Source organism: Megalobrama amblycephala, linkage group LG22 (genome assembly GCF_018812025.1).
Source record: "Megalobrama amblycephala isolate DHTTF-2021 linkage group LG22, ASM1881202v1, whole genome shotgun sequence".
Taxonomy (NCBI): Eukaryota; Metazoa; Chordata; class Actinopteri; order Cypriniformes; family Xenocyprididae; genus Megalobrama; species Megalobrama amblycephala.
In genome coordinates, this window is record NC_063065.1 from 29454983 (window position 1) to 29467043 (window position 12061).

Below are 12061 nucleotides of genomic sequence, written 5' to 3' on the forward strand. Positions count from 1 at the left end.
CAGCAAGACTGTCAACTGTGTAAACTTACAAATGAATGAACTTAGAGGGGAGGGAAACATCACAGCAGAAACTCTGCACTTAACAGCAAATCACTTGTCATGTCTCTGAAGCAAATTCCACTACGTGGTCAGTAAACCCTGCAGGGGGAAGTTACTCTGCCCTACAAATAGAACAATTAGAAAAATAAATAAAAAGGAACGTGAAGAGAGGGAGGGAGCTAGGAAGAGGGGAGGGAGGGAGGGAGGGAAGTATAATTACTGTGTAAGAGAGAGGAGAAGAAGTAGAAACAGAGAGACAGGGGAGCAAGAGCCAGCGAGAGAGTCCAGCCCACTTCAACAAAACCATTCAACTCCTGCACAGTGAGCAGTCCCAGACCTCTTACGAGCGTACTGCTTCCCTGGGGCACATCCAGAAGCCGACTGCCCATCCCATACAAACTTCCCAAGGACCTGGAGAGGGAGAAATCCACTGACAGAACTATTCCTGCTTTTTGACCAGCATCTCTTCTGACAACTTACCAGCAAGGATTACACTTTTTCGTCACTTTTTCTCCCCTAGTAGTTTAGCTCTTACTTTTTTGTTTTTGTCAGATTAAGCTCAACCACAGGCAGATAGACTTTACAGCCAGCTGTCAGCAACTGGGCAGATTCTTGTCTTACTTTGAAAGCAACTTTTAAAGTAAGTTTTTCATTTTGCAACCGGGTCAGACACCCCTCCAGCTCTCTTCAGCGACTGACACCTCTCATTTAAGGATGTCCCCTCTCCCTCTGCTGAGCGGGATCTTCCTGCTGCTCATCCAGACCTGCTCCCTCAGTGCCATGGTCACCAAAGGGAACATGGCAACATCCGAACAGGCAGCTGCCACGGACTGTCCCTCCTGTGCGCTGGCACGATTTCGAAAAGGTGATTCCGAAGGTGAGGTCGAGGGAGCCCAGCAAGACGTGGTTGAGGCAGTGAAGAAACACATACTTAACATGCTGCACCTGCAAGAGCGCCCCAACATCACACACCCGGTGCCTCGAGCTGCACTCCTCAATGCCATCCGCAAGGTACACGTGGGACGGGTGGCCAAGGACGGCAGTGTTCTGATCGAGGACGAGGCCAGCAGCCGTCCGGAGGCTGAACAGGCGGAACAGACGGAGATCATCACATTTGCTGAAGCCGGTGAGTACAAATATTTAACAAGACTTTAGTCCTTAAATATTTTAGTAAGTAAATCGGGCAGTCCTCCCTCATGGGATGAAACAGGAGAAGTGGGTTTATAAAGCTGTTCAACTGTCTGAAGAGTTCAGGGAAACCTGTTGCCATCGCACAAAGTCAGGGAGAGCAGCCGGGACTACGCTGCGGCAAACTCAGTCCCACCTCTCAAGGTTCCTGCAAGCCTCCTGCTGTTTTAGAGAATCAGTAATTATCTGCGAGGACCCCCCAGGCTTCTAGCCGTAAGCTCTGCACAGGAGCACTTCCCCGGGGACTGACAGCCTCCTATGTAGCTTCCCTATGTGACTGAAGAGGGTTGAGAGAGAGAGAGAGAGAGAGAGAGAGAGAGAAAAAAAAATTCATAACACAGAGGAATAAAAAAGGGCTTCTCCGTATTATAGGAGAAAAAGAATGCTGTTCAGTTACTGCCTTTGTGTCGGGTTTCAAAGGCAGTTGAAAGAGCATTGTCGGCTGCAGTGAGAACTGTTCAAAGGTGCTGTCAAGCCCATGATGTGAGGAAAGATTGGGTTCTTCTCTGACTCATACAGCTCAAACAGGTCCTGAGTGACACAGAGCCGTGGCGTGCTGCAGGAGCTCTCAACAGATGTGTCAGACCTAAAAAGCAGCAAACTGAGCAATTGGATTGCTTGTCTGAAAGATGAATGTTTCATGATTTTAGGGAACTGAGACTGTAACACTGCAGCCTTGTGGAGAGAATGATTATTTAGAATGACATTATAGGTATGAAAATTCAGTTTTATGCATTTTTAAAGTGGATTAGTATACAAGAGATGTGAAGTAAACTAGAGTATGAAATTAAAACTTTAAGACAAGATGTTGCATGAAATAAGCCACTCGCTGAAACTCTAAAAACTGTTTTTTTCCCCAACACAACAAGGACATTCTTCATGCAAGGTTCCTCACATTTTTGACCAATGAATTTACGTGACTTCCCCCACCCCACTGCAAAAGTATTTTTCAAAATCATTTCATGATTTCACAAAGAGCAACATCTAATCGATTACATATTTTAGAGTGAACTACAAATAGAAAATGTATATTATGGAATCTTCTGTGACGTTTTAAGACCATCCTTGCCACATCTGGAAATCCGAATTTTAAAATTCCCTGATATTTACTGGTTTTTCATGACCGTGAGAACTCTGTTTATGAGAACCATTCCCTGATAATCTTCTGGTGCCAGACTACAGCTTGTCACATTATAAAACACATTCAGATCATGCTTAAGTGATGACAAAAACCTAGTTATGAAACACAGAACTAAATCTGTTAGTAATCAAAACTATATCAAACTTTTATCATGTGGACTGTCAGTGCAACATCAGACACATCTATTTGTTTTCAATGGGCTCTTGATGTATATTGACTGAGGGGAGACGGACAGTCCCTCAGGCTGAATGAATAAATCAGGATTGCAAGCTGTCATTCATCTGCTCACATTGCAAAACGTCAGATTACTGACCAAAAATGGAACAAACCAAACACATGGTACATCATAGCTCAATTTCTATGGATATAGCTAATTTTAATGATAGGCTATGTCATGTTTACTTCAATCACTCAAATTTGACATTTTAGAGGAACTAAAGAAACCAACATTAATAAATATAATATTTACCTCATGCTCACCATAAAAGCAAATAGATCATAAATGAACTTATTGTTATAATAAGTAGTGGGTGGAGTATTTGCATTAGTGAGTTTAGCATGTGCGACTGCAACACAATCTGTCAGGTGGAATAAAACCTGATCAAATCAAAACGCATTAAAGGTACATAATTTCCCCTTATATTCACTTACAGGCTTTAGGTTACAAATAAACGTAAACGCTCATAAGATTACAGAAGATTTCCTCACCTTCTTCCGCCATCGCAGTGTTACTGAACCCGAAACCTCGCGATAATCGTTTTTTACCAGAGCTCGTGAGGATTCCCGCTCGAATTCCACTCTCGCGTATGGCGCGAAATGCCGCGTTCGGTTGCATCTGATCTGCGTTCCAAAAGTCTCCAAAATATAGCTGTTCTTAAAATCCACCACAAGGGGGAATTGCTGCAGACACTTGCAAATAGGCTAACATAACATATTTGCAGTTATTTGTCCCCATATAGGCTAATAAACATTTATATTTGAGATGAAAATAGCTGCTTTTGTAACTCCCAAGACCTTGGAATACTGACTTGCAAGTCCCCCATTGTTAAAGTCAATATTCCAATGGATTTTTGCACAGGCAATAACCAAAACTAAATAAATAACTATATAAACAAAGTTCTTTCTGAATTTGTTATTGCGCAATTCCTTCTCACACTGATAACTAGCCTATGACTTTTTAAAGAAAATAACATGAGAAAATTACACACACACATTTAGTCTGCAATGTGGCACCAGATAATATTTTTTGACTTGGCATCACAAGCAGAGACATTACTGTAATTATATTGATTTACTAAATACTTTAATGCATAGTTCTTCATGGTGTTTATTTCACACTGGTATGATTTTTAAGACACATGTTGCTGCACTGCATCATTGTAATGTTGCGTTAAGTGGGTTGTTTAGACAACTGTAATTATGTGTATGATGTAAGTCTCAGATTCTGCATACACTATCTGTCTGGAATCTTATCCAAGAATCTGCTCTCATAATTGCCAAGAAGACATAGACGTATCTTATAAAGCTATGATATATATTATGAATATACATTTTTAATGACAATAGGCTGAAATATGTTCAATAATAATAAGCTGTTGCTGTTCGACAAAACTGGCTTGAAAATGAAACAATTCAGTGTTCGTGCCTGGCAATGCAACACAGTATTCGTTCACAATATTTTCTTCAGAATGTTAAATAGAATTAAAGATTTCATGGTAGTTTATAGTTCCAGTTTTCTTTGTACGTGGCTGTTGCCCTTTTAAGGATTTTAAGTTCAGAAATCACCTTGATAAAGAAATCAGTTTGCTGATACAAGGACTGCAGAATCTGTTTTTTATAGTAGGACATAGTTGATTAAACCATTATCTCTAACATACAGCATGCTGGGTGAATGAATGCAACATGGTAAGACTGATTACTCTCAATTTATATGTGTAGCCTGAAGCCATGTGCAATCAGTGGTTGTGTATTTGCATGACTGCAAATACTTTTAGTCTGCAGACTAGTAAGGGTGAGAAATAACAGCATTTCTTCTAACTAATGTAAAGACTAACAAATGTTACTGCTAAATTTTGAGAGTACAACAGAGGTCATTGATAAAATTGGGCTAAGCTTTCTCCAAAAGTTTCTTTTCCATCAAAAGTTGCCTTTGCTTCCAAACAAAAGAAAACAATTTAACAAATGCAGAGACTTATAAATATTATATACAAAAGCATTCACTATTCTTTAAAGTGGTTGTTGAATTCCGCTGAAGCCATGTGCAGAATCTTCAAACAGAAGGCACGTTGATGATATCACTGTGGATGAACTGAATGTGTGTGGGCGTTCTGTGTTTGGCCTTTCTGATGTCATTCAGGCGTGCAGGTTGCATATGCAAAGCTTGACATGTTCTGAAACAATGACTCAATATTTACTTCTTTTCCTCGTTTTGATCTCCTCCTACTTGCAAAGTAATTTATCACAGGGAAAGCCCTATAATCACTCCCTCCAGTAATGGTCACAGCATAGAAAAGAAGACGTCCCAATTTTTCATGTGCAAGCAGTTATTTTGCTAGATCAAATACTGATTTATTTGCAGTAAAGAGAAGCTGACTTGCTGAAGGCTGAGTTTCCTTTCCTCGAATAGGAATATAAAGAATCTCTATTTCAAGGCAATGGGAATAAAATAGCCTAATTCCAAAGTATCTTTGTCTTATTTGGGGGCTATATGGCCAGCTTGCCAGACCTTACATATTACAAAGCCACAAAGTATCTCCTTTAAACACTATCCAGATTTGAGTACCACATTAGAAAGCCTCCTTGTTAGCCGAGGATCCCTTAGCATTAGTGTGGTCAAAAAACACTTTCTCAGGTTGCAGGATACTTCACTGCTCGTGACATTTTGTAATATGCTACTTAAAGCTTTCTTGGCTTCAAGGTGCAGCACTGTAGTGAAGAAAGGATGCTGCAGCATCATGCCAACTACGCTCATTTATTACTTTGACAGCTGATGCATCATCCAAACCTGTTCGTGAGAGTGGGTTATTACTTGCAGATGCAGGCTTGGTAGAAGAGTAGCAAGCATCTCAAACCTTGAATCCTGAAAAATCAATCAGATAAACAAGTAAAATATGAAATGCAACTCACTACATAGGTTGTCCCCCATGTTTTAAGTCGCAGTCTCTCTACTCATGTTGAAAGTCCATGTCCTTCAGTTATTCAGCATGGCCTTGAGCCATGTTCTGCAGATTCTTACCAAAGGTTAGTAGGGGGGAGGCAGCAGTAACTCTCCTCGTTACCCTCCTGGTTCCCTGGGAGCTGCACTGGCCTGCAGGGGCTGGCTGAAGCTGGTGATTCTTTGCCGCTAGATGGGGTGCCTGACTTAGATGGGGGCAGTAAATCAGGCTCGCTGTTGGTGCCTGAAATGCCTGTGGGTGATGAGGACCAGATAAAGAGGCGACAAGGCCGTTTTGGGGAAGAACATAACAGGCATGCTTGGCCTTTACGGCACAAGGTGTGGTATCGTGAAACGGCTCGCCGGTGTTAAGGACACTCGCTTGAGAATGTATACAAGACTCTACAGTGTTATGGTTGGGAAATAAGCTTTAATTGCACTTTTTGTTTGTTTGCTTCTCATGCTGGGATGTAGAAAAGGCCATGAATGCTGTTGCAGCAACATGCAGTACACTGAAAGGAATTCTAGTGGTTTTGTGGTCTTTTCAGTGACATTATAATGTCAAAGGATGTTTTATGGTTTCAGTATTGGTCTCTGTTGTATATTTTCTCTTGGAATACCTCAGATGCATTCATTACCAATTTTATTTGGTTTAGTGTCCAACCTTGTGTAACATTTCTGAGATTTTGAACTGTTTTAAGTCAGTCTTTAAATGCATTATAGTAGCAAGCAATTAATGTTCAGACGATAATTGATAATTGTATATGAATATCATGTGATATTACAGCTCACAGTGAGTGTGCTATAGCGCAAGAGTTTAGTCTGTAAAATCCATCCTTGCTGCTGACGGGACTGTGTTTGAAATATGTTGCATAACAGACGAGGAACTCAAATCATTCACTCCCACACACTATTAAAAGAGTCATATTTCCACCCTCAGACTTTTATTTCTAATTTAATATCTTGTTGGGTCAAAGAAGAAAATGGGTCAAGAATCTTCAATTCCTGAAGGGATCCATGAAGTGTTTTCATGTTAGCACCTAGAATTTTTCCCTTCTGGTATAACGTGAGTACTGGCCTTGAAACAATAACTGTTGCCGAGTTGTCAGCAAGACCTAGAGAATATACATCAAGCTCTCTTGTGTTTTGTTATGTTGAATGGATGCTTCGTTCCGCTTGATCCATTAAGCACCTGTTAGCGCTGTACTCTTTGAACTAGCATGTGTGTTCTGTGTGGAAAAACTGTTGCCTTTAAACAGCATTGTCAACAAATTAGTCAAAGATAAATAGTGTATTCTATAACAGTTAACCAGGAAGTGTACAGACAAACTTCATCCAAAGAGGCGTGTCTGAACAACCTTTCAGGCTGTGGACTTCTTTACTGCAAAAGCATTCTTTTAGCTTCAAGCACTGGGGCATTGCAAGCTATACAATATGACAGGAGGCCAACAAGGAGATGAAAGAGGCTGATTCCCCTTAAGGTAAACCAGATAGAAAAGGGGATTATAGAACACGTTAACTAAAGCCATTTTTAAAGAGGAGTGGACATCCCCCCGCCCCCCCCACAAATACACTTAAGTTCCCAGGTGATTCTATACTTCAGCCACCCGCCCCTTTTGAAGACAGGGGAAGGGGGAGGGGAGGAATGTGTAAATGTTATTCTCCATCTTTGTGTGCAGGACAGCTGTGCAAACTCTGCCCTTGCGGTTAAATTGGTGTTTATTGTTGAGGGATTACCGCATGGCTCTTTAGTCTTTCTCTACAAATTTCAAAATTTCTCTTTGCTCTCTCGCAAATATATTCAGAAGCATGCAGAGTTGCGAAGCTCCACTGGTGATCTTTCTTCTATGGGCCTCGGCTCTGGAGGGGCAGTTGAAGGGTTTACCCAGCTTAGCAAATGCTAACGATACTTGATTCTTTCACTGGGTGCAGATTAAAAGGGAAACAATGCATTAGCCACTACTGGGAAAAAAGCCTGCATTTGTGATGCTCGGCTGTGTTTGGACAGATGGGTTTGGGCCAGGGATCCTTAAATACGCTCTCGCACACATACACTCTTGTAGCTTGACGCCATTGTTATTACGTCGCAATCCTGTAAATATATTGTGGTAGGTGATAGATGTAGTATTTGTGCAATATTTTTCCAGAGTATATTGCTTAATACTTTTTGCAAGAGGCTTCTTATTATTAGCCATGACATACAAGAATCATTGTTTATGCGAAACCTTTGGCAAGGTGGCCACTTTTACAAGAACTCCGCTACAGTATAAGTAAGCAACAGTCAGCTAGACCAGCCAGTAATAATGCCCCAACAAAGGTTTAGTGGCTTAAAAACGGGTTGAGTCAGTAAATTGAGAGGATTTGTTTAGAAGTTCCCAAATGATCCGTGAACTGAAATTTTCCAGAGGCCTTGCCTCTGTCTATAACACGGTGGGAATCAAAGCCAGAGGGAACAGTCTTTTACAATCCAGTGAGACAGCAAGCCACATGCCACATCACTGCTTCCAGCTGCATGCTGTATGTTGTCATGGCCATTATGTCTCACCCTGCATTCAACAAAAACTTGTTCCAGGCGAGCAGACTCTTAATTGCTCAGTTAACTACCAGGAGAGGTGATGAAGTTGGTTTAAAGTCTTGTTGAAACCCTCAATTATTTCAATTCCAAGGTGGTACAGGAAGAATCAAGTGGGAGGGATTGTTTGTTAGCGAGTGTGCGTGTAGGAACAGCTGATTCACATCTTGCATTTGACGTGCAGGAAAAGGATGCACGACTGCATACTTCTATGCCATTTATTAATAGTCGCACAAAACAGTAGATTGTTTTGCGGAAACCTTGAAAAACTGGTCACTCTTGGCACAAAGCTAAACTGTTCCATTGATGCCACCACTCCCAGTGTCAGCTCTGATGTGGCTGTACCCAAAGTCAACCAGAGCCTGAGGCTGAAGTAAAATGCAAGTACAATAAAAGATCAGTGCATTTGACTAATCTCTGATGTTTCTTTCTCTTCCTATCCCACAGGTGAAGCTCCAGGCTTTGTCAACTTTCTGATCTCCAAGGAAGGCGGCGAGATGTCGTTAGTGGAGCAAGCCAACGTCTGGCTCTTTCTTCGATTGCCAAAGGGCAACCGCACCCGCGCCAATGTCACCATCCGGCTGCTCCTGCAGCAGGGTACGGGGGAGAAGTTTCTGGCGGAGAAATCTGTGGACACGCGGCGCAGCGGCTGGCATACGTTTCCTGTGTCGGCCAGTGTGCAGACGTTGCTGCAGAATGGGGGCAGCACGCTGAGTCTGCGCATCTCCTGCCCACTGTGTGCCGATGCCCGGGCCACACCTGTGCTCGTGACTCCGGGAGGTGGCGAACGTGAGCAATCCCACCGGCCGTTCCTCATGGCCGTGGTGCGACAGATGGACGATCTGTCCCAAAGGAGACGTCGCAAAAGAGGTCTCGAATGCGACGGCAAGGTACGCGTCTGCTGCAAACGGCAGTTTTACGTAAACTTCAAGGACATTGGCTGGAACGACTGGATCATCGCACCCTCAGGGTATCACGCCAACTACTGTGAAGGCGACTGTCCCAGCCACGTCGCGAGCATCACCGGCAACTCGCTGTCCTTCCACTCCACGGTCATCAACCACTACCGCATTCGAGGGTACAGTCCCTTCACCAACATCAAGTCCTGTTGCGTACCGACTCGTCTGCGAGCCATGTCCATGCTCTACTACAACGAGGAGCAGAAAATCGTCAAAAAGGACATCCAGAACATGATTGTAGAAGAATGCGGCTGCTCGTAAGACCGCTGCGAGAAGAGGAAGGGTAGGAAGGGAGAGACAGCGCAGCAAGGTTGGGTGGTAGGGGCAAGAACTTCAGTCCCAAAACGAATGAAAAAGAAGAGATGTAGAGGGAGGAGAGAAGGGCTCCTCTATCTCTATCTCACTGCCTCAAGAAAAACTCTCACGTAGACAGGCCTCTCTTTCTCTCGACCACTTGTGCGTGGTCATCTTAGAATCCAATGGGTATCACGTTACAATGGGTATCTGTAACTCAGAGTAATCTCTGTGGCACTTTCAAAAGAGAAAAGAAATATAATATATTTTTGTTACAAAGCAAAGGGAGCAAGGTCAGAGAGTATTTATGCGGCCTATTTTGCAGCGCAGACATGCACTGCAGGAAGAGAGATCACATAGATGAGGTGCCTGAAAAAGAAAATCTCAAAACTATGCAACTTGTCAAGTATTATGATATATTTTTCATCAAGGTGTTGTTTTGTTTCTTAACTAATTACTTTTACAAACTAAAAAAAGTTAACGTTTGTTGACTTTTTATACCTTGTACGTATGTTTCATGTATGTTATATGTTTGTCGTGTGTGTCCGTGTACAAAAGTGTGTGTATGTACAGTCTGCCTATGGGAGTATTCGTATACGTATGTGTGCATGTCTGTTCGTGTGTGTTGTTGAGAGATACTTGAAAGAAGTTTGACGGGCTGCTGGAACCAAACATTTCTCTATATTATTATTCTAATTATTCTGACTATTGTTAATAATGTTATTATTTTGTTTTGATTTCTGTACATTTTTTTTTTGTTATCTTAAAATGAGACGTTAAAACGTTTACAGTTTTGCACTATATCAACATTTTGATCAGCGTAGCCACATATACAAATATGTTTATAGAGAAAGACTAGAAGCACTTCAGAACAGACGTACCTACATAGCATGAGTCTAACAAATGAGATTGTTAAAAATAAACAGGGAGGTTTGAGGGGAAGGCAGAGATGACTAGCACTACATCAGAGGACCATGTATACACATGCATTTTACAAAATAGTGTTTTGGATTTTTACTCAACACCAAAGAATTTAGTTTAGTGTTGCCTACCATATTAGGCTGTCTCCGAACAGTTGTTCAGAAGATACCAATATGTCTTTCAGAAGGTTGTGCTTTGTTCTCCCTACAAAGATGTCCAGGTTAGCAAACCGAAAACCTTTAAAACAGTTTCTCAGTGTCCCACAGTGGCTCACTCCTGTGTGTGCTTTTGCACTGCTGCACAGTCCATGCACGACTGGCCATCTAAATGGTTAATACAGCACTTAAACCAACCTTTTAAAGTTTGTTTTTAATTATGAATTGTTACAAAAGTGAATGTGCAGCATTGATATTTAATGACTTGGGAGATGAATTACTATTTAGACATTTACATTTTTTTTCCACCAAATATTAAAAGGATCTTCAGTGATCCAAAAAAAAAAAAAAAAAAAAAAACTGTTTTTGTTTTGCAGATGTTAATATTTCCGTTTCCCGAAACAAATTATTTTACCACTGTGCAATGTTGAAAAAACAAATGAAGCAATTTGGGAAAAGAAAAGAAAAGAAAAGAAAAGAAAAGAAAAGAAAAGAAAAGAAAAGAAAAGAAAAGAAAAGAAAACTTTTGTTACGTTTGGACTAAGAAATGTTTACTTTTTTCAGTATGTTCCTGACGGGAATGCAAAAACAAAATGTCATTAAAGAAAAATACTATTAAAATGGAAAAGAAAAATACAAATTCAGAAAAAAAAAATATAAAAAGAAAGACATGTTGTATATGTTTTTGTTTGTTTGTTTGTTATTAAAAAAAAATAATTGACACTGAAATAAGTGGACTAAGAATAAAAAATATATTTTTTATTCTGTATATATGGAAATCAAGATACCAATATGTTGCATTGCTTTGTTGTACAAATCAAAAATGTGCTTGTGGCTATTTTTTTTAATCTAATTTATTCTTCAGTATTTTGTCCTTTGCTTCACCATTAAAGTTAAAAGGTTGTACACTAAAACAGATGAGAATTGTGTTGGCTGTGAATTCTTGCACAACACACACACACATTGGGTTTTCACCTTTTATGGGGACTTTCCATAGACATAATGATTTTTATACTGTGCAAACGGTATATTCTATCCCCTAAACGTCATTTTCAAAAAAAACAAAACAAAAGGAAAATGATTTTGGATATTGCCATCTTAATGGGGATATTTTGTCCCCATAATGTAGGGTTTACCTGAACACAACACACATGTTTATTTCACTATATCATTGAGGACATTGCATAGACTTCCATTGATTTTATATCAGTTTTAATGATATTTTTCTATCGCCTAACCCAACCCCTACCCATCACAGAGACATGTGCAAAACACAGGATTTAAATATAAACATGTTTTGGCCGATACATAAGCCTTTTTAACTAGTGAGGACCAGTAAAATCTCCTCACAAGTGGGTTGTCATGATATTTCACTATATAAGTATCATTAAACAAGTACACGTATAAACCTCACACACATCTAATTTTAAGACACACCAAATACTGCAGAAAGTATAAGATAAAAATGTGCTTGGAAAATAAACAAGTACTGACAAAGCACAAGCCCTACTGTATTACAGGCCTTGTCAACGAAGGAACAATTTACAAGACCAAATATGTACAGAGAAGGAAAAAAGGGCCCATACCTTGTCCATTTCAAAAATATTCCCAACACCCACCTCGGAAATGTCCAAAAAC

General features: G+C 40.6%; 1 protein-coding gene across 1 annotated transcript; it reads left to right on the top strand.

The window, feature by feature from the left end:
- Nucleotides 1–240: 240 nt before the first annotated feature.
- inhbaa (inhibin subunit beta Aa) lies at nucleotides 241–11344 on the top strand. The gene is made up of 2 exons (XM_048174785.1): nucleotides 241–1165; nucleotides 8542–11344. The coding sequence occupies exons 1-2, from the start codon at nucleotides 754–756 to the stop codon at nucleotides 9312–9314; spliced, it is 1185 nt and encodes a 394-aa protein (XP_048030742.1). The 5' UTR covers nucleotides 241–753; the 3' UTR covers nucleotides 9315–11344.
- The last annotated feature ends 717 nt before the right edge of the window (nucleotides 11345–12061 follow it).